This window comes from Rhinatrema bivittatum, chromosome 3 (genome assembly GCF_901001135.1).
Source record: "Rhinatrema bivittatum chromosome 3, aRhiBiv1.1, whole genome shotgun sequence".
Taxonomy (NCBI): Eukaryota; Metazoa; Chordata; class Amphibia; order Gymnophiona; family Rhinatrematidae; genus Rhinatrema; species Rhinatrema bivittatum.
In genome coordinates, this window is record NC_042617.1 from 450,563,333 (window position 1) to 450,587,556 (window position 24,224).

Here is a 24,224-nt window from a genome sequence, read left to right on the forward strand (position 1 = left end):
AGATGAGATTTGGACAATGTTCTCTCCACCTAGCTTGATCTTGGAGTGAGTTTCCTCACGCCGAAGGCCATCAAATCTTCACAAGAGACCACTGTTCTGTTCGTACGTCTCATGTTGAATGTGAAAGTGGCCCCCAACCCCCTACACTAATACCTAATCCCCACCTCAAGTTACTAGGTGGGCCTCTCATAGGGATACAACTACCTGTCTAGGGAAGAGACACTATAGCAAGTCTCTCTCTCTCTCTCTCTCTCTCTCTCTCTCTCTCTCTCTCCCCCTCCCCCTCCCCCTCCCCCTCCCCCTCCCCCTCCCTCTCCCTCTCCCTCCCCGGATACTGAAACAGGCTGTCTGGAAACATCATGAACCACGATAAACCTTTACCGGCCTCTAGCGCTAACACTGTGGCTGTTTTGCCGCACATGATAACTCTTTCCTACTTTACATATGCTCCGCCCCCTGACTACAAAATTAAAAATTTGCATTCGCAAATCGCGTTAACGGCTGTTAGCGCGATTTGCGGAATTATCTCCTGCGGCAACTCCTTGGAAAATGACCCCCTTAGTTTCCTGCTTACCTCTAGGCAACTATCCTGCCTGTAAACTATCCCTTGGTAGTTTCTAGGGCCACCAAGACTCAACACAACCCAGGGGTCACACGGTTTTTGGAAATGCACCCACAGATCAAAGAAAATAGTGGTATTATGAATCAGTCACAAAACAGAGCTAACAAATTTAAAGAGTTAATTAATAAAAAAAACCAGGAACAGTGAATGGAAGAAAGATTCAATTTGCAAACAGTAATAGATAAGAATTTAGCTAACCACTTTCACTATATTTATCTCGTGCCTAGGGAGCTACAGAATAGGCTGCCAATACCTGCTGGAACAGTTCTTTAGCACAGAGATCTTATCATTCTGTACTTCCAGCCAAGTCTAGCAACTTCAGAGCTAGTTCTCTATGAGCTGTATCTGAAGGGCCAATCAGGGCACAAAATACTAGCAATAGCCCTCTGGACAATGGCTTTCTGACCAGTAATGACTTTCTGACCAAGGGCACTGAAGGATGTTAGTTTTACAGCTCCCTAAGGATACTGGGAGGTTATGCTTTTTAAGCCTCAATTTGAGTAGAGCAAGCAGCCCAAGCCAATTTGAACTACAGATCGCTTACAGACCAGCTTAACAGAAATGAGTTTTCTCTGGGAAAATATAAGTCCTATAGCAAAACAAGAAATCACAATGTGCATAAACCCCCTGTTTTCCCACAAATATATCTGAGATACACAGTCATCTATTTCAGCTTCTCTTTAAGAAGTATATAGTGTACTTGCTTCTTCTGCAGAACACACATCACCTCACACCAATGACTCCCAAACATGTCATGACCCCAAAGTCAGAGTGTACTGCCCAAAGGATGCATGAGAGATCTGCTCTTCGAGAAACAAGTAAAAAAAAAAAAATCTGTAAATCCTGTATGTAAAATTGTGCTCTTCTGAATACTTACCACAGGAGAACTGTCATGGACATTGGTAAACTGGCTAAATAGAAGCAGCTTTTGCAATTTTTACACAATGTCAAAAGGTCCAAACAAGACCCTTCATCACCACAAAAAAAAATTCATACTGCTAGCAGGGAAACTAAAACCTTCCATGCAAGTTTTCATGAAGGACCTGCAATCCCTAAAGAAGTGGTGAGCACACTTTCTGGGCCATGCTTTGTCACCTTCCCTCCCCTCTCTCCATCCAAGCAATTGGTTGCATTCTTTGCTTCACATTAATCAAAAAAAAAATGTTTTCTGGAAATGGAATCAGGCTTAGTGTACCAAATACATTTTTTTTATTGGAAAACAATATTTAATATCAATTTATATCCACTGAATGCTATTTTCTTACTAGCTGAAATCTGCAAAAGATTTGCAATTGTTTGTGTCTTTATTGTCAAATCTACTTCTTCAGGGGTCTTTCTCCCTCCATCCACCCTCCCTCACTTGTTTGTTTCTGTCTTTCTCCTTCTCCACCCGACATTCTCTCTCGTTCTCTTTGCCTTCCCCTTTACCTTACCTCTATGCCATTGATTACTAATCTTTGGGCTGTGCGGGGAGCGGGTAGCTCATACACCTGGCCCATCACTCGTGCCCCTGTACCGTATCATTCACACCATCGTCCTAAAAGGTACTGATGACAGTGAATCATGGTGCAACTAAAGAAGTTAAAGTAGAGCTGACATCCTTTACAGCACAATTCTCTTTATTTCAAAAGAGTGGATGAACTGGAGGAAAGGACTTCCTTGTTGGAAGAGACTGTGACACTACTACCAGGTTAAAGTCAAAATTATTACTGAACTCAAAGGAGACTTCAAAGATGCAAACCGAAGTTGGAGAAACAGTCTGACAATTTTGGGGATTACAGAAGGAATAAAAGTTGAAGATCCAGTGAACTTAATGGATACCTCTGCAAACGTTAGTGGAACTTCAGTTTATGAAGACTTTGAAATTGAAAGTGCATAGAGTGGCTTATCTGAACACTAGCAACAAACATACTCTAAATCAGTAGTGATTCCTAACTTGACATAATCTCAGCTATTGGAAAACTTGAAAAAAGTCAAGCTATGGGCATCTTTGCCATAAGGAAGGAAAGAAAAATGTTTCTTATGCATCTACTGTATATAATATCATAGCATAATGAAGAAGATTCAGGCAATACAGTTTCTGGGGCATTAGATTTACTGAAAATTTACTGCTTTCCAGCTGGGCTAAAAGTTTTTCAGTAGTGAACAGCCCTCTGCTTCCTGTTCCAACCCCTTCCCTTCTAAGCAGTGTACAGTGAACAGGAGTGGAAGGGGGTGAGCCTGGAGCAGACATAGCAGAGCAAAGAAGAGCCACTCTGGATTAGGAAGCAGTCTGTCTCTTCCAGTCATGATGGGAGAGGGGTGAACCTATAACAGAGCAAAGGGGGATCATTTTGGGGAGATTAGGAAGGACTGAGTTGGAGATGATTGAGGATGAGAGAGGATCAGCTGAGGGGCATGTGTCTGTTTGTGGGGGGGAGGGAAAACAGTGTTTGTGTGTATGAGAAAGAAGGGGTTGGTGCAAGATGCATTTATGCATGCTAGATTGGGTGGGAGATTAGAAAGGGGATGCAAGGGAGAGCAGGACCAAAGCACAATAGGGACACTTGCGTCCTCCTGATCTCCAATTAAGATCATATTTCTCTTGATCTTGGATTTTATCCCTCACATTCTGAAACATCCCTTCCATCCTACCTCTCCCTTCTCTCCAGATCCTGAAACCCACCTCCAAACCCTTCCTCAATGCCAGAACATCCATCTTCTTCCCCTAACTCAGGTTCCTGATATTTCCCCTCTCCCACACATTGTGAGGCCACAGGGCTGTAGTGTTGTCCATCTGTCAGCAGGGACCCTCAGGGTGCTAAGTTATATGCTGCCTCAGTCCTCCAAGCTCTTATGGCTTGGAGGTCCTTCTGGCAGCCATGTTGCAATGTCTCAGCACTGCCCCACTCATTTAAGCTGCCTTGCCCTCAATACTCTCTCAGCTTCGAATCCCTTTGCTCTTAATTCTGTTTCTAGAAACTTTGACTAGGCACACTGAGCATGTGGGGTCCCTCTTCAGTCTCTTTTTTCTGCAGATGCGTGAGCTTCGCAGTTTGATTGACCTCTTAAAAACTTGGCTTTTGCCTTGTGGGAAAACTATTTTTTCGCAGTTTTTCGCAATCATTTTCTTTGAGTCCATTGTCTAGTCTCTCTCGGTGTCACCCTATAGAGTCCTTAATCAGGGTTTTCAACATTTCAGGTAAGTTTCTTTTCTCAGTCGGTTCCCCCCCCCCCCCCCACTCCCTGATGGCAGTGCCTCAGTGCCTGTTGGCCGTTGATGCCAGCGGTTATCATTCCATCCTTCTACCCTTTGTTTCGCCCCGGCATGACCACGTCCAATTTTCGCTGATGCCCCCAGTGCTCGAGGACCGTGTCTATCACTGATTTTTGTGACACTTGCATCCTCTGCCTGGGGACATCGTATGACCGCCGTGGTTGCCCCTTGTGCGCTTAGATGACCACAAAGGGATGTTGACTCTTCGGGTCAAAGAAGTCCGAGCCATCGGCATCAGTGGCATTGGCATTGGCGGACCTCTGAGCTGCACCGATGGAAAACCATGCCATTGACATCGGCAGGACCGTCTGTTACATCAAGGTCACCAATGGAGAGGGGTGCCGAGACCGATCGCTGTTGATCTCCGGTCCAAGGATGCTGCATTAATTATTCTCGACCTAGGCACTAGGGAAGGATTAGGACAAGCATCGAGGGAAGCCAAAGAAGCATCAGCACTGGTCCCCATCTATGCACGGTGCCTGGCACGAGGATGCACCGGCTTTTGCCAAGATGTCCCCAAAGCGATCCCGTGGTGAGAAGCACCCAGGTCCATGATAGTCTCCACCGGTCTTGATGCTAGTTGCCGATCCCCCTCGTGGATCCGAGGAGGATCTGGCCACCCCTTCTTCCTCCCAGGCATCGACAACATTTGAAGAGGAGCTGGAGCGTCAAATCCAGCTGGTGAAGCGAGAGCTACAGGGCTTCAGTCCTGTGGCACTGACAGCACTGGAGGCAGTGCCACCCATCCTTGTACCACTTCTGGAGAAGCTCAGTGTGTTTATCAGGGTATTACTGACCCAGCTGGAGTCAGTTCCCGGGATAGCATTGGTGCCTAGCAGGGCACCGAGGCCTCCCCCTACAGATACTGTGGTCATTGCTGGTTCCACTGAGAAGGAAGCTCCACTGAGGCCTGCAGTCCCCCGTCTAGTTCCATCGATGCCTGCACCTCTGGACATAAGGCGAGCACCTAGGGCCCCATCCCCTGTGGCATACAGTGATGATGAGGATCCCTATGATCCTTGGGGGGATGATCAAATGGAGTCCTCCTCTGAGAACTCAGATGGTCTCCCATCAGACCTTTTTCCTCCAGATAAGCAAAGGAAGTCTCTGCCTGAGGACTTAATCTTCTTAGGGTCTGTGAGGGTGATGGCAGAGGCCACCCCATTCCAGCTTTTGACAGAGGAGGATGCCAGGGACAAAATGCTTGAGAGCCTTCAGTTTGTGGGGCCTCCTATGGAGATCATGGTGGTCCCGATGCATGAGGTCCTTAAGGAGTTGCTGCTGAGGATTTGGGAACACCCCCTCATAGTGCCTCCCGTTAACAAGAAGGCAGATGGGGTTTAGAAGGCTGCTGGATTCGTTAAACATCACCAGTCGGTGATGGTCAAATCTGCCCTCAGGAGGGCTAAGCGCTCTTGAACCCATTCCTTGGTGCCCCCAGGGAAGGACACAGAGCGATGGAAACTTTTGGGAGGAATGTGTTCCAAGGTACCATGTTTATTGCCCACATCGCTGCCTACCAGATCTACATAAACCAGTCCTCTTGGGACATCTGGAAGCAGGTGCAGGAGTTGGCTGAGCAGCTGCCTCAACAGCAAAACACCCTCATGTTGCTGGTGCACAAGGGACTGGAGTGCAGGAAACATGAGATCCATGCGACCTACGATGTTTCGAGATGGCATCAAGGGACTCTGCAGAGGGAATCTGCGCCCTCATAATGGCATGACTGCGGGACTCGGATCTCCAACCAGACGTACAGGAATGACTTACTGACGTGCCATGTACTGGAGAGAATCTCTTCGGAGATAGAGTGAGGGATGCTGTGGCTCAATTCTGGGACCATCATGAAACCCTCAAACTCTCCACCAGTACTCCAGACCTGTCTTCTTCCTCCTGGACCGTCAAGGCTGGGACCAAGGAAGTCTTTTGCCAAAAGAAGTACTATCCTCCGCCTCCTTGATCCCATCAACACCATCAGAGCTCCCACAGCTGTCCCAGGAGGCAGAGAGCTCCCAAGCTCCAGACAGCTCCACAGCAACTCCAAGGACAAGGTTTTGAGTGGGCTGTAGGGATTGTAAGCCAATCGCCCGTACCCAGGTTGATGGACCCTTTGGTTGGGGGCAGTGGCCCAGTGTAACCTCGGACCAGTGGGTTTTGTCCATCATCCCCAAGGGTGCCAATTAAATCTATTGGGTGTCCCGCCAAGTTGCCCTCCATTTACATAATAGGAGCCGGTAGCACTTCAGGAGGTACTACAAACAGAGCTCTCCTTCCTCTTAACAGCCAGAGTGGTCGACCCATACCACCAGTGCAAAGAGGGCAGGGATTCTATTCCAAGTACTTCCCGATTCTAAAGAGAACAGGACTCCGTTCCATCCTAGACCTGAGGGCCTTGAACAAGTTTCTAAACAAAAGAAAAGTTCAAGATGGTTTCCCTGGGCACCTTGATCCCCCTTTTGCAAAAAGGTGACTGGTTATGCTCCTTTGACCTAAAGGACGCATACACCCATATCTTCCACTGTCTCAAGAAGTATCTCCAATTTGTGGTGGGAACACAGCACTTCCAGTACCGGGTATTGCCGTTCGGGCTTGCGTTCACTCCCCAGGTCTTCACAAAATGCCTGGCCATGTTAGCGGTGCACTCTGGATGATTGGCTGGTCAAGAGCATGTCTCAGGCAGGGGCTACCAGGTGCATGCACTTGACGATTCGGATGTTGGAGTCACTAGGGTTCGTTCTCAACTACCCAGAGTCCCATCTCAGCTCATCACTTACATAGAAACATAGAAACATAGAAATGACGGCAGAAGAAGACCAAATGGCCCATCCAGTCTGCCCAGCAAGCTTCACACACTTTTTTCTCTCATACTTATCTGTTTCTCTTAGCTCTTGGTTCTATTTCCTTTCCACCCCCACCATTAATGTAGAAAGCAGTGATGGAGCTGCATCCAAGTGAATATCTAGCTGATAAGTTAGGGGTAGTAGGGGTAGTAACCGCCGCAATAAGCAAGCTACACCCATGCTTATTTGTTTTACTCAGACTATGTTATACAGCCCTTATGGTTGTTTATCTTCTCCCCTGCCGTTGAAGCAGGGAGCTATGCTGGATAGCTTGAGGTATCAGTTTATTCTTCTCCCATGCTGTTGAAGCAGAGAGCCATGTTGGATATGCATCGAAAGTGAAGTATCAGGCACATTTGGTTTGGGGTAGTAACCGCCGTAACAAGCCAGCTACTCCCCGCTTTGTGAGTGTGAACCCTTTTTTCTTCTCCCCTGCCGTTGAAGCAGGGAGCTATGCTGGATATGCGTGAAGTATCAGTTTTTTCTTCTCCCCTGCCGTTGAAGCAGAGAACTATGCTGTATATGCATAGAAATAGAAGTAACAGGCTTATTTGGTTTGGGGTAGTAACCGCCGTAACAAGCCAGCTACTCCCCCCTTTGTGAGTGCAGATCCTTTATTCCACATTTCCTCTTGCTGTTGAAGCTAGAACGATGTTGGAGTCACAGTAAGCATGTGTACGTTTATTGAATAAGGGTATTGTCTCCAGGCAGTAGCCATCATTCTGGTGAGTCACCCACTCTTCATTGGCGGCCTCTTGACTTTATGGATCCACAGTGTTTATCCCACGCCCCTTTGAAGTCCTTCACAGTTCTGGTCTTCACCACATCCTCCGGAAGGGCATTCCAGGCATCCACCACCCTCTCCGTGAAGAAATACTTCCTAACATTGGTTCTGAATCTTCCTCCCTGGAGTTTCAAATCGTGACCCCTGGTTCTGCTGATTTTTTTCCTACGGAAAAGGTTTGTCGTTGTCTTTGGATCATTAAAACCTTTCAAGTATCTGAAAGTCTGTATCATATCGCCTCTGCTCCTCCTTTCCTCCAGGGTGTACATATTTAGATTCTTCAATCTCTCCTCGTACGTCATCCGATGAAGATCCTCCACCTTCCTGGTCGCCCTTCTCTGTACCGCTTCCATCTTGTCTTTGTCTTTTTGTAGATACGGTCTCCAGAACTGAACACAGTACTCCAGGTGAGGCCTCACCAAGGACCTGTACAAGGGAATAATCACTTCCCTTTTCTTACTCGATATTCCTCTCTCTATGCAGCCCAGCATTCTTCTGGCTTTTGCTATAGCCTTGTCGCATTGTTTCGCAGACTTCATATCATTAGACACTATCACCCCAAGGTCCCTCTCCTGCTCCGTGCACATCAGCCTTCCCCCCCCCATCAAATACAGTTCATTCAGGTTTCCACTCCCCATATGCATGACTTTGCACTTCTTGGCATTGAATCTCAGCTGCCATATCTTCGACCACTCTTCCAGTTTCCTTAGATCCCGTCTCATTCTCTCCACTCCTTCCGGCGTGTCCACTCTGTTGCAGATCTTAGTGTCATCCGCGAAAAGACAAACCTTGCCTTCTATCCCGTCCGCAATGTCGCTCACAAAGATATTGAACAGGACCGGTCCCAACACCGATCCTTGCGGTACACCATTTAAAACCGCTCTCTCTTCAGAGAATGTTCCATTTACCATCACACATTGTCTTCTGTCCGTCAACCAATTTGCAATCCAGGTCACCACCTCGGCACTCACTCCCAAGCTTCTCGTTTTATTCACCAGTCTCCTGTGCGGAACCGTGTCAAAAGCTTTGCTGAAATCCAAGTATATGATATCGAGCGCTCTTCCTCGATCCAATTCCTTGGTTACCCACTCAAAAAAGTCAATCAGATTTGTCTGACAGGATCTTCCCCTGGTGAATCCATGTTGCCTCTGGTCCATCAATTCTCCGGACTGTAGATAGTTCACTATTCTCTCTTTCAGCAGTGACTCCATTACTTTTCCCACCACCGAAGTGAGGCTGACCGGTCTGTAGTTGCCAGCCTCCTCCCTGTTCCCACTCTTGTGAAGCGGGACCACCACCGCTCTTCTCCAATCACTCGGCACCACTCCCGTTTCTAGGGATCTATTGAACAGGTCACACAGCGGAGCCGCCAGAACATCTCTGAGCTCCCTCAATATCCTTGGATGAATCCCATCAGGCCCCATGGCTTTGTCCACTTTCAGGTTCTTTAGCTCTTCCCACACATTTTCTACTGTAAAAGGATTTTCATCTATTCCACTTCCCACCAGTTTTTTGTTGTGTAGAGATGGTCCTTCTCCAGGGTCTTCTTTAGTGAACACAGAGCTGAAGTATTCGTTTAATATTTCTGCCATTTCTTCGTCTCCCTCCACACATTGATCATTACCACCTTTCAATTTCACTATACCACTTTGGATCTTTCTCTTTTTGCTGATGTATCTGAAAAATGTTTTGTCTCCATTTTTTATCTCCTTGGCAATCCTCTCTTCCGCTTGACTTTTTGCCAACTTGATTAATTTCTTTGTCTCCCTCAGTTGAATCAGATATTCTTCTTTGTGTTCCTCCCTTTGGGATCTTTTATATATCTTGAATGCTGTTCTTTTAGCTTTAATTTTGTCAGCCACCTCCTTTGAGAACCAGATAGGTTTCAATTTTCTTTTGCTTTTCTTTACATTTCTAACGTATAGAGCAGTTGCCTTGGTGATTGCTCCTTTTAGATTGGTCCACTGCTGATCCACATCTCTCTCGTTCTCCCATCCTTTAAGTTCTTCCTCCAGGTACTTCCCCATTTCCTCAAAGTCTGTGTTTTTGAACTGTAAAACTCGGGTCTTTGTGGTTCTTTTCCCTATTCTTTTAGTGATATTAAACCATACCGTTTGATGATCACTGCTGCTGAGGTGGGCACCCACCTGGACATCTGAGACATTATCTGCATTAGTGAGCACTAAGTCGAGTATAGCTCCTTCTCTGGTGGGTTCCAACACCATTTGTTTGAACAAAGATACTTGCATGGCATCCACTATCGCTCTACTATTTTTAGTTTCTGCAGATGGGATTTTCCAGTCTACATCTGGCATATTAAAGTCACCCACGATCACTACTTCTCCCTTCTTACCTATCTTATGGATGTCTTCAACCAGGTCTCTGTCCAGCTCTTCCTTTTGGTTTGGAGGCCTGTAAACCACTCCAATATAAATGGATGCTCCGTCATCTTTTTTTAGGTCGAGCCATAGAGCTTCTTCCTTACCCCAACTTCCTTGTAGCTCAGATGCTTGGATGTTGTTTCTGACATAAAGGTCACACCTCCCCCTTTTCTATCCTCTCTGTCCTTCCTTAACAAGTTATAGCCTGGTATTGTTGTATCCCAATCATGAGATTCTGTGAACCATGTCTCTGTGATAGCAACAATGTCCAATTGTGCCTCAGCCATTAGGGCCTGCAGATCTGGGATTTTATTTCCCAAACTATGAGCATTTGTGGTCATAGCCTTCCAGGTACTCTCTTTAAGGTTATTGCTTTTCCTGGACTCCTTATAAGATATTAGTTGAGGTTTGCTATTCACTTCACTCTCTCTTTTTTTAGTTGTGCCACTGTTGACAGAGTTATTCATCTGAATAAGATTTTTCTTTTGGTTATGGATCATGAAATACTGCATGCATTGTGTTTTTTCTCTCATTTCTGGTAACACTTCAATGTTTTTCTGAAGAACTTCTTCAGTTTTTAATATAGAGATGGCTTGTTGTTCTTTTTGCATTTGGTACATTGTGTGTCTCCTCATCACAGGTCTTATTCTACCTGAGCCCACTGTATTCCTGGATTTTAAAGAACTTAATGACCTGTTTGAGTGGGGGGGGGTGTACCTGTTGGCTGCCCATCTGTCAAAAATGGGTGACTGTGGGGCCTACCTGAGCCTAATGAATCTCCTTTTCTTGACTCCTGGTTTTTTTGTGATATTGGGGAATTATGTTCTGAGTAATGCAATGTGGGTGTATTACTTTTAATTGAAGCTAATTGATCTTTAATCTCAGACAGCTCCTTTTTCAAGGAAGAGAGTTGTGCACAAATTGGGCAAGCTCTAAGTGTCCAGATGCTTTCCCTCAGAATAAAGGCTCCACAGCAGTTACATTGGATAGTCCTCATCATGGGAATTTGTGAATTGTATTTTCTTGACTTTTACCAATGCACTAATTTATCTCGCCGCCAATGGTACTTTAGGCAGTCTTTATTAGAAAACAAGCCCCAGGGGTGGGTGGGTACAGGGGCAGGGTGGGAGGGAGGGAGTCAAACAGTTAAGCCTGGTACAAGCTGGGTTAAGCAGGGCACTTCTGGACGGCTCCTTGCTTTTGGCCAATTGTTTTAAAAAACAGTCTTTATGCCCCAATTTTTGTTTGACCAACTTATTTATGCCAGCTAATTTCAAAACAGAGAGACTTAAACAGTTTACAAGCTGGAGAGCGATTTGGTATGGGGGGTGGGGGTTTTTTTTGGTTTTTTTTTCTTTTTTCAACTTATGCAGCAGACAACAAAATTAACTTACTAGAGTAATATCTTACTATCAAGAACTGAAACACACACTATAATTAAAATTAAAACACACAGGAATTAAGAAGAGAAGCTTTCTACACAAATTCTAAGCAACAGCAGATATACTTAGCTCAATGCAATATACACTGCCTCCAAGAGAACACACTCTAACGTGTGCCCAGGACCACAATGGCTCTCCTGCTCAAGGTCTGAGACACAATGGCTCTCCTGCTCAAGGTCTGAGACACACCCAATTCAGTTAGATTACGTCACTTCAGGACGGCTCCTTGCTTTTGGCCAATTGTTTTAAAAAACAGTCTTTATGCCCCAATTTTTGTTTGACCAACTTATTTATGCCAGCTAATTTCAAAACAGAGAGACTTAAACAGTTTACAAGCTGGACTTCAATTAGACTTCATCAGAGCCCTGCTAGACACAGCTCAGGCCAAGGCCTTTCTACCGCGCCAGAGGGCCGTTGCCTTGGTGACCATTGCGGCAGACGTTCAACAGAGCCAGCAGGTATAAACCTGGCACATCTTGAGGCTGTTATGCCATATGGTTGCAACAGTCCATGTCACTCCCTTGGAAAGCTTCCACAGGTGCAGAACCCAATGAACCCTGAGGTCACAGTGTTGTCAAGCCACTCAGAGCTTCCAGATTGCATCCAAATCATCCCGTTTGTCAGGGACTCCTTGTCCTGGTGACAGGTATTTTCCAATCTGGAACGGGGGATTTTTCTTTCAGAGTCTCCCTACTCAAATTGTGCTAACCATGGATACATCTACCCTGGTGTGGGGAGCTCATGTGGATGGGCTCAGCACCCAGGTCTGTGGTCTACCCAGGAACGTTCTTTTCAAATCCACTTCCTGGAACTCCGGGCGATCAGGTAGGTGCTATGGGCTTTTAGAAATCAGCTGTCCAACAAAGTTGTCCTGATCCAGACTGACAACCAAGTAGCCATGTGGTATGTTGTCAAGCAGAGAGGCATGGTATCATACCTCTTGTGTCAGAAAGCGATCCAGATCTGGTCATGGACCCTGTCTCATGTGATGGCACTCAGGGCCATGTACCTGGGTGAATGAGGTAGTGGACAGGCTGAATTGAGCCTTCAGACCCCATTAGTGGTCCCTGGACTAGGTGGTAGCGAATTGGATATTCTGCCTCTGGGGGACCCTGGATGTAGATCTGTTTGTTTCCCCCTGAAACAGGACAGTACCTCTGTTCAGCATCCTGTCCAGGTAAGATGGCAAACCAGTCTCAGATGCCCTAGCCTGTCATTGGGGCAAGGGTCTTCTGTATGCATCTCCTCTGATTCCCTTAGTAGCAAAGACTCTCTTGAAGCTTTGCGAGGACAGAGGGACTATGGTCCTGTATCTTGGGCCTCAACGTGATTTAGCTCAGCTGATGAAAGCTCCTTTTGAGCCAACGGGCACCTGTGACCAGAAGTACCTGACCTGGAATGTCAAATTTTTGGTGGTGGTCACTTCAGCACACAGGGTCAGTGAGCTCCAGGCTATAGTGACTTATCCAACTTGCACTAAGTTTTATCATGTGTAAACTTGGCACTACCACTGCACAGGGGTTGAATACTTCTGCAAGAAGCATTTTTCAGTTTTTAATTTTATTTTACAAAAAATAAAGAGAAATAATGAATCGTGACTTTGAAAATTTACTTTAACAGCCTACTGGTTTGCAATAAACATCCTGTCTGGAACAATCTGTGTATCATTTGTAATTCACACAAAACTACTGACTTTTAGGGGGTTGAATACTTAAACCACTGCAAATTAAACCATGTCTTTCTAGATGTTCTGTGATTTTGATCTTTAGAATAGTTTCCACTATTTTTCCTGGTACTGAAGTCAGGCTCAACAATCTATAGTTTCCCGGAATGATGGTTTGGAATGATGTATCTTTGAAAGATATAAGGGCCAGATATTCGTACTTACGCATGGGCGTAGATTTGTGCGCGCAACAGCGTAGCGGATCAAGTATGCCCCATGACCACAAAAATTCTCCATCCAGACAAGGAAAACAGGAAACCCTGGTTTACACCCGAGTTGAAGTCGCTCAAACAAGAGCTCAGATGTAAGGAGCACAGATGGCGAAAAATCCCCTCCACAACAACCCTCTTGGCTTATAAATCTTGTCTAAACTCTTACAGAAACGTCATCAACAGAACCAAGAAAGAATTCTTCTCAAAAAAGATCCACCACTTTATATCTTTGACTCTAGAGCTCTGTTCTCCTATGTTTCAGCCATCACAAAACCAACTGCCCCCCTCATACCAGACACACAAGCGTCCAACAAAGCCAACGAACTGGCAGTCTACTTTGAGAAGAAAATCGACACCCTCCTCGCACCACTCAAGGGGCCCCTTCCTCAACCGAACTACTCGACCACTACTGGACCACAACGCTCACACCCAACCCCCCAGCATCAAAAATCAACTACAGCTCATCTGGCCTCCCTCGAGCTAACATCCACCTTAGAAATTGAAAACATCCTTAAGAAGATGAAGCCCTCGTCCCACCCACTAGACCACATCCCTTCCAATCTGATGTTTTCCATTCCTAACACTATCGCCAAACCGATAGCAGACATAATAAACTGCTCCCTGTGCCAAGGCCAGGTCCCTGACCATCTCAAACTTGCAATTCTCAAGCCTCTCCTCAAAAAACCTAACCTTCCAACCACCGACCCAGCTAACTTCAGACCCATAGCTAACCTCCCGATGATCGCCAAGATCATGGAGAAGGTTGTAAACAGACAACTAGCTGAATTCCTAGAAGAAAATGACATTCTCACTCCAAACCATTTCGGATTTCGAAAGGCATTGAACACTGAATCACTTCTAGCCTCGCTCTCGGATACCATCCTCATTAATCTGGAAAAAGGTCAACCTTTCCTTCTCATCCTACTGGACCTCTCCTCAGCATTCGACACCGTGAACCATTCTTACCTCCTTCAGCATCTAGCAGATATCGGTATAACAGGTTCAGCGCACAGCTGGTTCAAATCTTTCCTTGAAAACAGGCAATACAGGGTTAGGATCAACAACAAAGAGTCACTCCCAATCAGATCGAAGCGGGGGTACCCCAAGGATCATCCCTTTCACCCACACTATTTAATATTTATCTCCTCCCACTCTGCCATCTTCTATCCAACCTCAAGCTAACTCACTTCCTATACGCGGATGACATCCAGATCCTCATCCCGATAGCGGAATCCCTCCACAAAACGTGGTCTTACTGGAACAGCTGCCTTTCAACAATCAAAAACCTGCTCAACAGCCTCAACCTTGTGCTAAACACTAGCAAAACGGAAATCCTCATAATTGCCCCAGACAATTGCACCCTGCTCAACCAACCTAGTTCCGCCCAACTCTCTTCCACATCAATAGACCACACACCGCAAGTAAGAGATCTTGGGGTGATTCTAAACCAACTCAACTTCACCAAGTTCGTAAATAACACCACCAAAGAATGCTTCTTCAAATTGCAAGTTTTAAAAAAACTAAAACCACTTCTACACTTCCGAGACTTCCACTTGGTACTACAAGCTATCATCCTCCCTAAACTGGACTATTGCAACTCACTCCTCCTGGGCCTGCCCGCCAGCACCATCAAACCACTTCAGATGGTTCAGAATGCGACGGCTAGAATCCTCACTAACACCAAAAAAAGGGAACACATCACCCCTATCCTCCAGAATCTTCATTGGCTGCCGGTAAAATTTAGGATACACTTCAAATCCCTTATGATGATTCATAAGGCTCTTCACAACATCTCCCCCCTCAACCTATCATTCCAACTGCAGCAGCACACTTCCAAGAGACTGATCAGAAGTGCATACCAGAACATGCTTCACACCCAGCCGGCTAAAACCTTACTGAGGAAACGAGCTATGTCCACAGCAGGTTCCCCCCTTTGGAATCTGCTCCCACCGGACCTCCGCCAAGAACCATGCCTTTTGACTTTCAAAAAGAAGCTTAAGACTTGGCTATTCACCCAAGCTTTCCCTGAGAGCTAAAACCTGATAATACAATAGTCGTTATATATACCTATGTACATATGTTTTCTGAATTTGGATCCTAGTTTCAGTTAACTGAGTTTTTGAATGTCTCCCTAAAAGTGTTCCTGTACACCTGTTTTAATGTATTCAGCCCCAGAGGCGACTGTTCAGTTCCATGTAAACCGGTGCGATATGTATTGTATACAGGATCATCGATATATAAAAATAAAAAAATAAACAAATAAATAAATAAATGCCCTGACCCCGCCCCTTTAGTTAAGCCCTGGGACTTACATGCGTCCTGGGGCTTTACGCGCGTCGCTGTGCCTTTTGAAAATAGGTCCGGCGCGCATAAATCCAGAGGATTTATGCGCGTAACCTTTTTAAAATCCAGCCCTCGGTATCACTATTCAATCTTATTTCTTCATACCTTTATATCAGGATACACTCAAAAGGTGACAGTAACAAAAACCACAACATACAGACATCTTTTGAGCATTAAGCATGCTGTTCAGTCTCTGTGATGACCTGGGATGTGCACATTTATCAGATGAAAATTAACCAATGCTCACCTAATTGCTTCACCACATTTTCCTCTGGCTATGTTTTAATCTCATAACTGATTTTTGTGCTTGGATTGATTGACTTTTCATTTTGCTGTATTACTTTTTGTCTTGATCATTATGCAGTGGTTTAAAGTGCTATATTAATAAATAGAACATATATTTATTTATTTAACAGTTTTATATACCGCAGTTCCGATAACAAAGTTACTAATCACTTCGGTTCACATTTCAACAATTACAATGACAATATAAAGAATAATTTATAATGTCTTACATAGAACAGGGTGAGTGAAACTTGGATAATAACTTACAATGAACAGGGAGATACAATGAACAGGGAGATACAATGAACAGGGAGATATTTTTTCTTACAAGATATATATATCTTGTAAGAAAAAGAAATAGATATTGCCTTTCTTAAGTAAGGTCTTGCTACTGGCCTTTTTGAATGAACTTGAGCCAGAGATCAAGAAAGTAATGGGAACTACCCACAAATCAGAAGCATGAGTATATTTTCTGTATAACATGATTATGCTAAGTCATCCCCTTCAGTGCTTCAGGCCCTCATAGCTCACAGCAAGGAACACTACCCCTAGAAGAGGTGAACTTTTTTTAATTTTAAGCATTTTCTGTAATTTTGTTTTAATATGAATGTACTGTATGGTTATTGTTTGTAAATTTAGTTGTGTGTGAGGCAGTGGTTCCAAAATTTAACTTTGTGACCTCACAGCCAGTCAGTTTTTCAGGATATCAAAGGGAAAAGCAGCCTAGTTGATTAGTGTAACAGGCTGAAAACCAGATCAGCTAGGTTAAGTTCAAATCCTGCTTCTTCCACTGACACTTCTTGTGACATTGGGCAAGTCACTTCACCCTCCATTGCCTCAGGTACAACAGATTGTAAGCCCTCTTAGGCAGGGAAGCAACTATAGTACCTGGATCATAACTCTTCTCTAGCTCAGATTTGGACAAAGAGAGTAATTAAAATTTAAAATCCAAATTGAATATACATGAGGGAAATTTGCATACATTGGAAAAGTATATATACATTTTATTCTATGCACATAAATTATGAATAGCCTAAAACCTGATTGGCAGTGGGATCACTATATTTAAATACATTTTTATTGAAGTATATAGTTCAATATACAATTTGAGCAAAACACCATTCACTCTGGGAGGATGCCATCATCCTATTGACAACATAGTTTATCCATACTACATTTTAGTATTAGTACAGTTACCCTAGAACAAACATTTGGTCCCACAAGTTGCATTCAGAAGATCTATTGAAGAAATCTGTTCAGCCTTTCCCTACATGCTACATGTCTCACAAAAGACCTTACATATCCTTCCCAATTTGTCTAAAAACAGTGAACTAACCCCATATATTTGAAATGATCCATAAGAAAGGCAATCGCCTCCTGTTTTTCTTCCACTCATCACTTTCTTGTCTCAGCTTACTTATTCCAGATATACAGTGTGTTTCAAAATGATGGACGCAATTTCATGATGGGTCCATCTTTTTGAAACACCCTGTGTTTCTACATTGTTTCTTCCCTTTCTTGTAAAAAAATATTTTATTTAATCCCCTACACTCAATGTAACAGTATACTAAATACACAAACCATTTCCCATTGCCGTATCTATAAATTAATTATGCAGCATTCTCCAGAGCCAACATATAAATAACTATTGCAATCATGTTGATATGGTACTACCCCTCTCAAATCCCAGCATTGTGACATATCTCGGTAACTAACTTATTACATTCAATTTTTTCCCTAATTATTATTATGGCTATTTTATTATGTACCTTATGCATCTTCCAGATAAATACTGGGGAATCTGCAAGTTTAATCTCCTCAATGCTATCTTAAGACCCATGCATATATATTGCAGATTACAACACTTGTAATGCAGAGCATAGTCCCATATATGATCCCTACCACATCATGCATTTTTAAACCTTCTCCTAAAAATTCTTACATGAAACAATGATCATTACTAAAATGTAATAAATCATAATTAAAGTTGAGAGTTGTATTAACTAATAGCTGGGCATTTCCCAGCAATTTTCTGGAGCCTTTATGCTGTGGAAACAAACCAGCTAGGTCTTTTTATTGTGTTTATAGTTAAATTTACATTGTTAGTTTTCAATTCCAAAGATAGATTCACCATCAGATACAAACACAAATCATGTCATGTGTGCATGATCCTCATCAGTTTTGCTGACTCCCCCATCATGTGGAGATCATTGTATCTCCCTGGAATATTCAGATTGCCTCTTTTTCCCAAGAATGTAAACTCAGAGCCTCCATAATAACTGATTGCAATTAGGTTTGCCACTTTTAGGTCAATGCGCATGTTCTCACACCCTTTGTAATACAATAACATACAACCACAGGTGATCTCTATTACTTCATGGGTTCTCATATCCAGTGAAGGATCTAGGATTTCGTTACTCGTATGCAATGTGGTGCTGTTGAGCCTCCTGTCTCCCCCCCACTACCACCACATAAGGTCAGACAAGAGGGGAGCAAGAGGCCCTGCACCACTTGCAACAGAAGAGGGCCGGAAGGCTCATCTGCATAATCTACCCAGCAGCCTCGGGAGAGGACTCCAGAGATCACAGTAAGCTATCCAGGCTTCGAACTCCACAGTCCCAGTTTACAGAGGCCTTGCACCACTTGCAGCAGAAAAGGACCTAAAGCTACATCTGCATATTCTACCCAAACTTCCTTACTATACTCTATCCACTTTCCTTGCTATACCTTGTCTTTTACTAGACCTTATCTGTTTTTATTTGGATTTATATGTTTTGATTTTACATGGTATTGTGCTTGTTAGGAGTAATTTATTGCAGATTTAATCATAAGGAATCTAATTCAAAACAAGAAATAATAAGTTGGGTAACTAGGACGATATAGGTAGATTAATTGTAGTGTTTTGAAGGTTAATGCCAGACATATATAAGATAAATCCATAGACTAAAAGTACTTTAGGTTAGCTTTACATCCCTACTCCCTTAGACATTTTAAATCGATAATAAATCAGCAAAATAATGATGCAGGAAGTGGTCCAGCAGCGAGAGGGAAGCTTTCCAGTCTTTTGCACTGAGTACCACATGTATGATTATTTCCCAGCTGGCGAGCGGTCATATGTGTGCGCTAAGAGCAAAGAGCTTCAAATCCTCAGAGGAGGAGTCTGATCTCTGGAGGCTAGAGTGGCAGACCTGGAGGAGCTAAGGGAGACAGGTGTATATAGAGGAGACCTTCAGGGACATAGTCCCACCTCAAATTTGGTAGTCCCTGTGTTGCTTTGGAGGAGAAAGTTCACCTGGAAAGAGAGCATCAGCTTGATGAGGCAGGAAGCAATCCTGAAGCTAGGACCTGCCCTCAAGGTGATGTAGTATCCTCTCACACAGAGGATAGGTCTCCAGGGGCATGTGCTCAGAAGGGAAAGGTTAGGATGGCCGTTATAGTTGGTGATTCAATTAAAGGTTGATAGCTGAGTGACTGGTGGATGTGAGGATCACTTAAACTTGCCTGCCTGGTGTGAAGGTGGCGGACCTCACGCATCATATAGTGGAGGAGCCGGCTGTCTTGTTACATGTGGGTACCAATAACATAGGAAAGTACAGGAGAGAGGTTCTGGAAGCCAAATTTAGGGTTTTAGGTAGAAAGCTGAAATCCAGAACCTCCAGGGTAGTATTCTCAGAAATGTTCGGTGTTTCATGTGCAGGACTCCAGAGGCAGGCAGAGCTCCAAAGCCTCAATGCTTGGATGACGGTTCAAGGAAGAGGGTTTTAGATTTGTTAGGAACTGGGCTTCATTTTGGGGAAGGGGGACCTTTTCCAAAATGATGGGCTTCACCTAAACCAGAGTGGAACCAGGCTGCTGGCAATAACCCTTAAAAAGGAGATAGTGCAGCCTTTAAATTAGATATTGGGAGAAAGCTGATAGCTGCTCAGAAGCGTATAAGAACATAAGAAGTTGCAATCCTGGGTCAGACCAAGGGTCCATCAAGCCCAGCATCCTGTTTCCAACAGTGGCCAATCCAGGCTACAAGTACCTGGCAAGTACCCAAACATTAAGTAGATCCCATGCTACTAATGCCAGTAATAGCAGTGACTATTCCCTAAGTTAACTTGATTAATAGCAGTTACTGTACTTCTCCAAGAACTTATCCAAACCTATTTTAAACCAAGCTACAATAACTTCACTAACCACATCCTCTGGCAACAAATTCCAGAGCTTAATTGTGCATTGAGTGAACACATTTTCTCCAATTTGTTTAAAATATGCTACTTGCTAACTTCATGGAGTGCCCCTAGACCTTCTATAATCCGAAAGAGAAAATAACAGATTTACACTTACCCGTTGTAGACCTCTCATTATTTTATAGACCTCTACATTATCCTCCCTCAGGTATATCTTCTCCAAGATGAACAGCCCTAACCTCTTTAGCATTTCCTCATAGGGGAACCATTCCATCCCCTTTGTAATTTTGGACGCCCTTCTCTGTACCTTCTCCAGTGCAACTAATTATTTTTTGAGTTGTGGTGACTAGAACTGTACATAATACTCAAGCTGCAGTCTCATCAAGGAGGATAGAGACATTACGACTTTTTCCGTTGTATTCACCATTCCCGTCCTAATAATTCCTAACATTCTGTTTGCATTTTTAACAGCCGCAGCACACTGATCCGACGATTTCAATGTATTTTCCACTGACACCTAGATCTTTTTCCTGGGTGGTAAGTCCTGATATGGAACCTAACATCGTGTAACTACAGCAAGGGTTATTTTTCCCCCGATATGCATCACCTTGCACTTGTCCACATTAAATTTCATCTGCCATTTGAATGCCCAATCTTCCAGTCTCGCAAGGTGGACCTGCAGTTTATCACAATCTGCTTGTGATTTAACTACTCTGAATAATTTTGTATCATCTGCAAATTTGATTAACTCACTAATTGTATTCCTTTCCAGATCATTTATATATGCTCGAAAGATGGACTCTGGCACTTTTAGGTTAAAGCACCTTAAGCTCTAAGCTCGAAAGATGGACTCTGGACTCTGGCACTTTTAGGTTAAAGCACCTTAAGCTCTAACCCACATCCTTTATTATTATTATGTTACAATACTTCCTGCCTTTTTTCTTCCAGCTATATTTAGCTTCCAAGTTTCTACTCCTTGTTAAATGTAACTTTACCTTATTCTCCCCTATTGTTATTCACTTTATTATTTATTGCTTCAGTTATCCTTGTTCTATGTAAACCGATCCGATATGGTTATCACTATGAAGGTCGGTATAAAAAAGTGTTAAATAAATAAATAAATATATATATTGAAAAGCACCGGTCCAAGTACAGATCCCTGAGGCACTCCACTGTTTACACTTTTCCACTGAAAAAATTGACCATTTAATCCTATTCTCTGTTTCCTATCTTTTAAGCAGTTTGTTATTCACAAAAGGACATTGCCTCCTATCCCATTACTTTTTAGTTTTCTTAGAAGCCTCTCATTAGGGACTTTGTCCTACACCTTCTGAAAATCCAAACACACTACATCTACTGGTTCACCTTTATCCACGTGTTTATTAATCCCTTCAAAAAAATGAAGCATATATGTGAGGGAAGACTTCCTTTAGGTAAATCCATGCTGAATGTGTTCCATTAAGATTCCAGATCTACTTACAAGTCAGTCATATTAATTTGTGCATCTTTCATGTGTGGCTTCTCCATCCAATATAAAAATCAGCATGAAGCTAGACAATATTGCTAAACAAAGTATTCTTGTTGTGTTATCTTTATTTAACCTCTTTAAACATTGGCAATACCATAGTACTGGGCATGCAATATTAAACTGAACTAGATTTAAAACTTACTGCAAAACAGAAACAAAAGGTTAAAATCTATTAAACCTGTATTTTCAGGGTCCATTGTTACGTTGGCTAAAAGTGAACTTCAGTGAAGCATTTATTGCTTGGACTCATGTGAAAGCCTTGAGAGTTTTTGTTGAATCTGTTTTGAGGTAAGTGAATAGAGTTTCAATAATACAAAATAAGTTAGCAGAATATCATTTTAGTAATTTTAGATATGGAAAGAATCTGCTATGAGCTTTTGGGTACTATATATAGATGTATATATATGTATACCTCTCTCTCTCTATATATATATAAATATATTATTCAGATTTATTATTTTTTCAAGTGTAAGTTGAAAAGGAAAGATGCTTCTTCCTCTGCTCGCCCGTCCCCCCAAAAAAGAGAATGAGATGAAAGCACGTGAGTGCATCTGTATCATCTATATCTATACACACACATGCACACGCACAGTAGATATGATATAAAACTGGCAATGGGGTCCAAAAAATTTGATCTGCATTATAAGTGAGCCTGTGTTATATCAATTTTATATATTTTGCTGTGATAGATAATAAGAAAGATGTGATAATCATATTGTACAATTTTTTTTGGATGCTGAAATTAAAGATTTTATGGAAATAAAGGTTTTATTGCTAAGAACAAAACACCTGCACGCTGTCATTATCAAGTAAAAAGAATCATGAAATAGGAGCCAACCTTTGACTACGTTATAAGCGATTTAGCATTATAATTGGCCTATAGTGTGTGTGTGTGTGTGTGTGTATATATATATATATATATAAAAACATAAGAAATTGCCATACTGGATCAGACCAAGGGTCCATTGAGCCCAGTATCCTGTTTCCAACAGTGGCCAATCCAGGTCACAAGTATTTGGCAGGATTCCAAAAGGTAAATAGATTCCATGCTGCTTATCCCAGGGATAAGCAGAGGATTTCCCCAAGTCTACTTTAATAATGGTTTATGGACTCTTCTTCCAGAAAAAGGTGGGAGAAGCATCTTTTCCTTTCAACTTATCTTAGGCATGAAAAAATGATTGAATTAGGAAACATTCAAAACTTATGAACAATAATACCAGTGTGAAAATTTCACACCATATTACTGTTTAAATACTTGCCTCTTAAACTTTCAATTCAAACACCTATCTTATGAACAGGTTAAAGCCTTGGCAATGGTATTGCTGCTTAGCAATTTCAGCTGAGCTAATTCAAGTATTTTTCTGTGTACTATAAAAGTACTTAGCATATGTTTCATATCATGTGCTTTGTAAAAGTCATCACATCCTTGTATATTTTTCACATTTTGCTGTTTAAAAAAATGCATAAAAGTAGGAGCTTATTTTACTGATCTACCTAATATACTCCACACTTTCATTGTGAAAAGCAATTATAGAAATATTCCACAATAATTAAGAATAAAATCCCAAAAAGTCTTGATTTCATAAGTCATCATATCCTTTGTCATAGCAATCCTAAATTAACTTCGTCTCCAAAATTTGCCTTAATGCGGCCATGATAGTTTAAAGCCCACCTATGCCCAATCACAGTAGTTAGTGTAGCTGATTTGAATACTCTTGGATGAAGAATCAAGCTGTTCCAGTTGCATGAAGTGGATCTGAAGCAGAGGTCAAACATATTGAATAAGATGCTCACAAAATTACTCAGGGATAACCTTAATCAAAGGTACAGTTGAAGACTAAGAACATTTCAATGTATTTTAATATTATGTGGCTTTATTACTTGCCTTTTTGAATACAAAATTCAATCAGTGATTTACTGCAAATCAAAATAGCATATAAACAGAAATCATTTGCAGATTTACAGTAAAAAAAATTTATCACGGATTATTACAGCAAAAAATAACAGCAAGTAAAAAGGTATACTGTAAGGGGATTTCTGGGTTTTACCCTCTCCACACTGCTTCCTTTTTCCAGCTCTTCCTCCAATTACCGTGAAATACACATACCGACCATTTATCTGAGTAAATTCTTATTTATTCAGGAGCTATCATAATGATACTAGTACAGGGACAGCCCTTATCGTTAGGGAAACAAAAATAAGAAAACAATAGATACAAAAACATATTTGACATCCAGTGCTTATCAGATTACAGAGTTAATGCTAGCATCACATCCCCTAGCGTAGACTTGCATACCAGAGCTAAAAAGCCTATCTTTCTAACCCACTGATAGGGATGGAGATTGGAACTCTTAGTTTCTCACCAACGCAACAGACATTTAGTGCAGTCTGCTCCCTGTGAAATGGCCTCTGGACTCCAAGATGGCAGGATCTGCCTCCTGCTGGCAAGGTCATTCAGAGCTTAGGAGAGCTTCACCTTATCACTGGCTAGCAACAAGGTGCACTCAGCTCCTCTATTCCTGGACATCTTAGAGGGATCAGTCTCTCTCTCTCTCTCTCTCTCTCACTCTCAGTGCAGGTGCAGGGAAGCACAAGCATTACTCAGATCGATCTTCTTCTTCTGGATGGGTAAT

General features: G+C 42.8%; 1 protein-coding gene across 1 annotated transcript in view; it reads left to right on the forward strand.

Annotated features, from left to right (window-relative positions):
* ATP6V1C2 (ATPase H+ transporting V1 subunit C2) overlaps positions 1-24,224 on the forward strand; it is a 177,813-nt gene that overhangs the window by 109,393 nt on the left and 44,196 nt on the right. Inside the window, exon 11 of the mRNA XM_029595892.1 lies at positions 21,782-21,879. Coding sequence (XP_029451752.1) covers positions 21,782-21,879 — 98 coding nt within the window. The remainder of the gene's footprint in view (positions 1-21,781; positions 21,880-24,224) is intronic.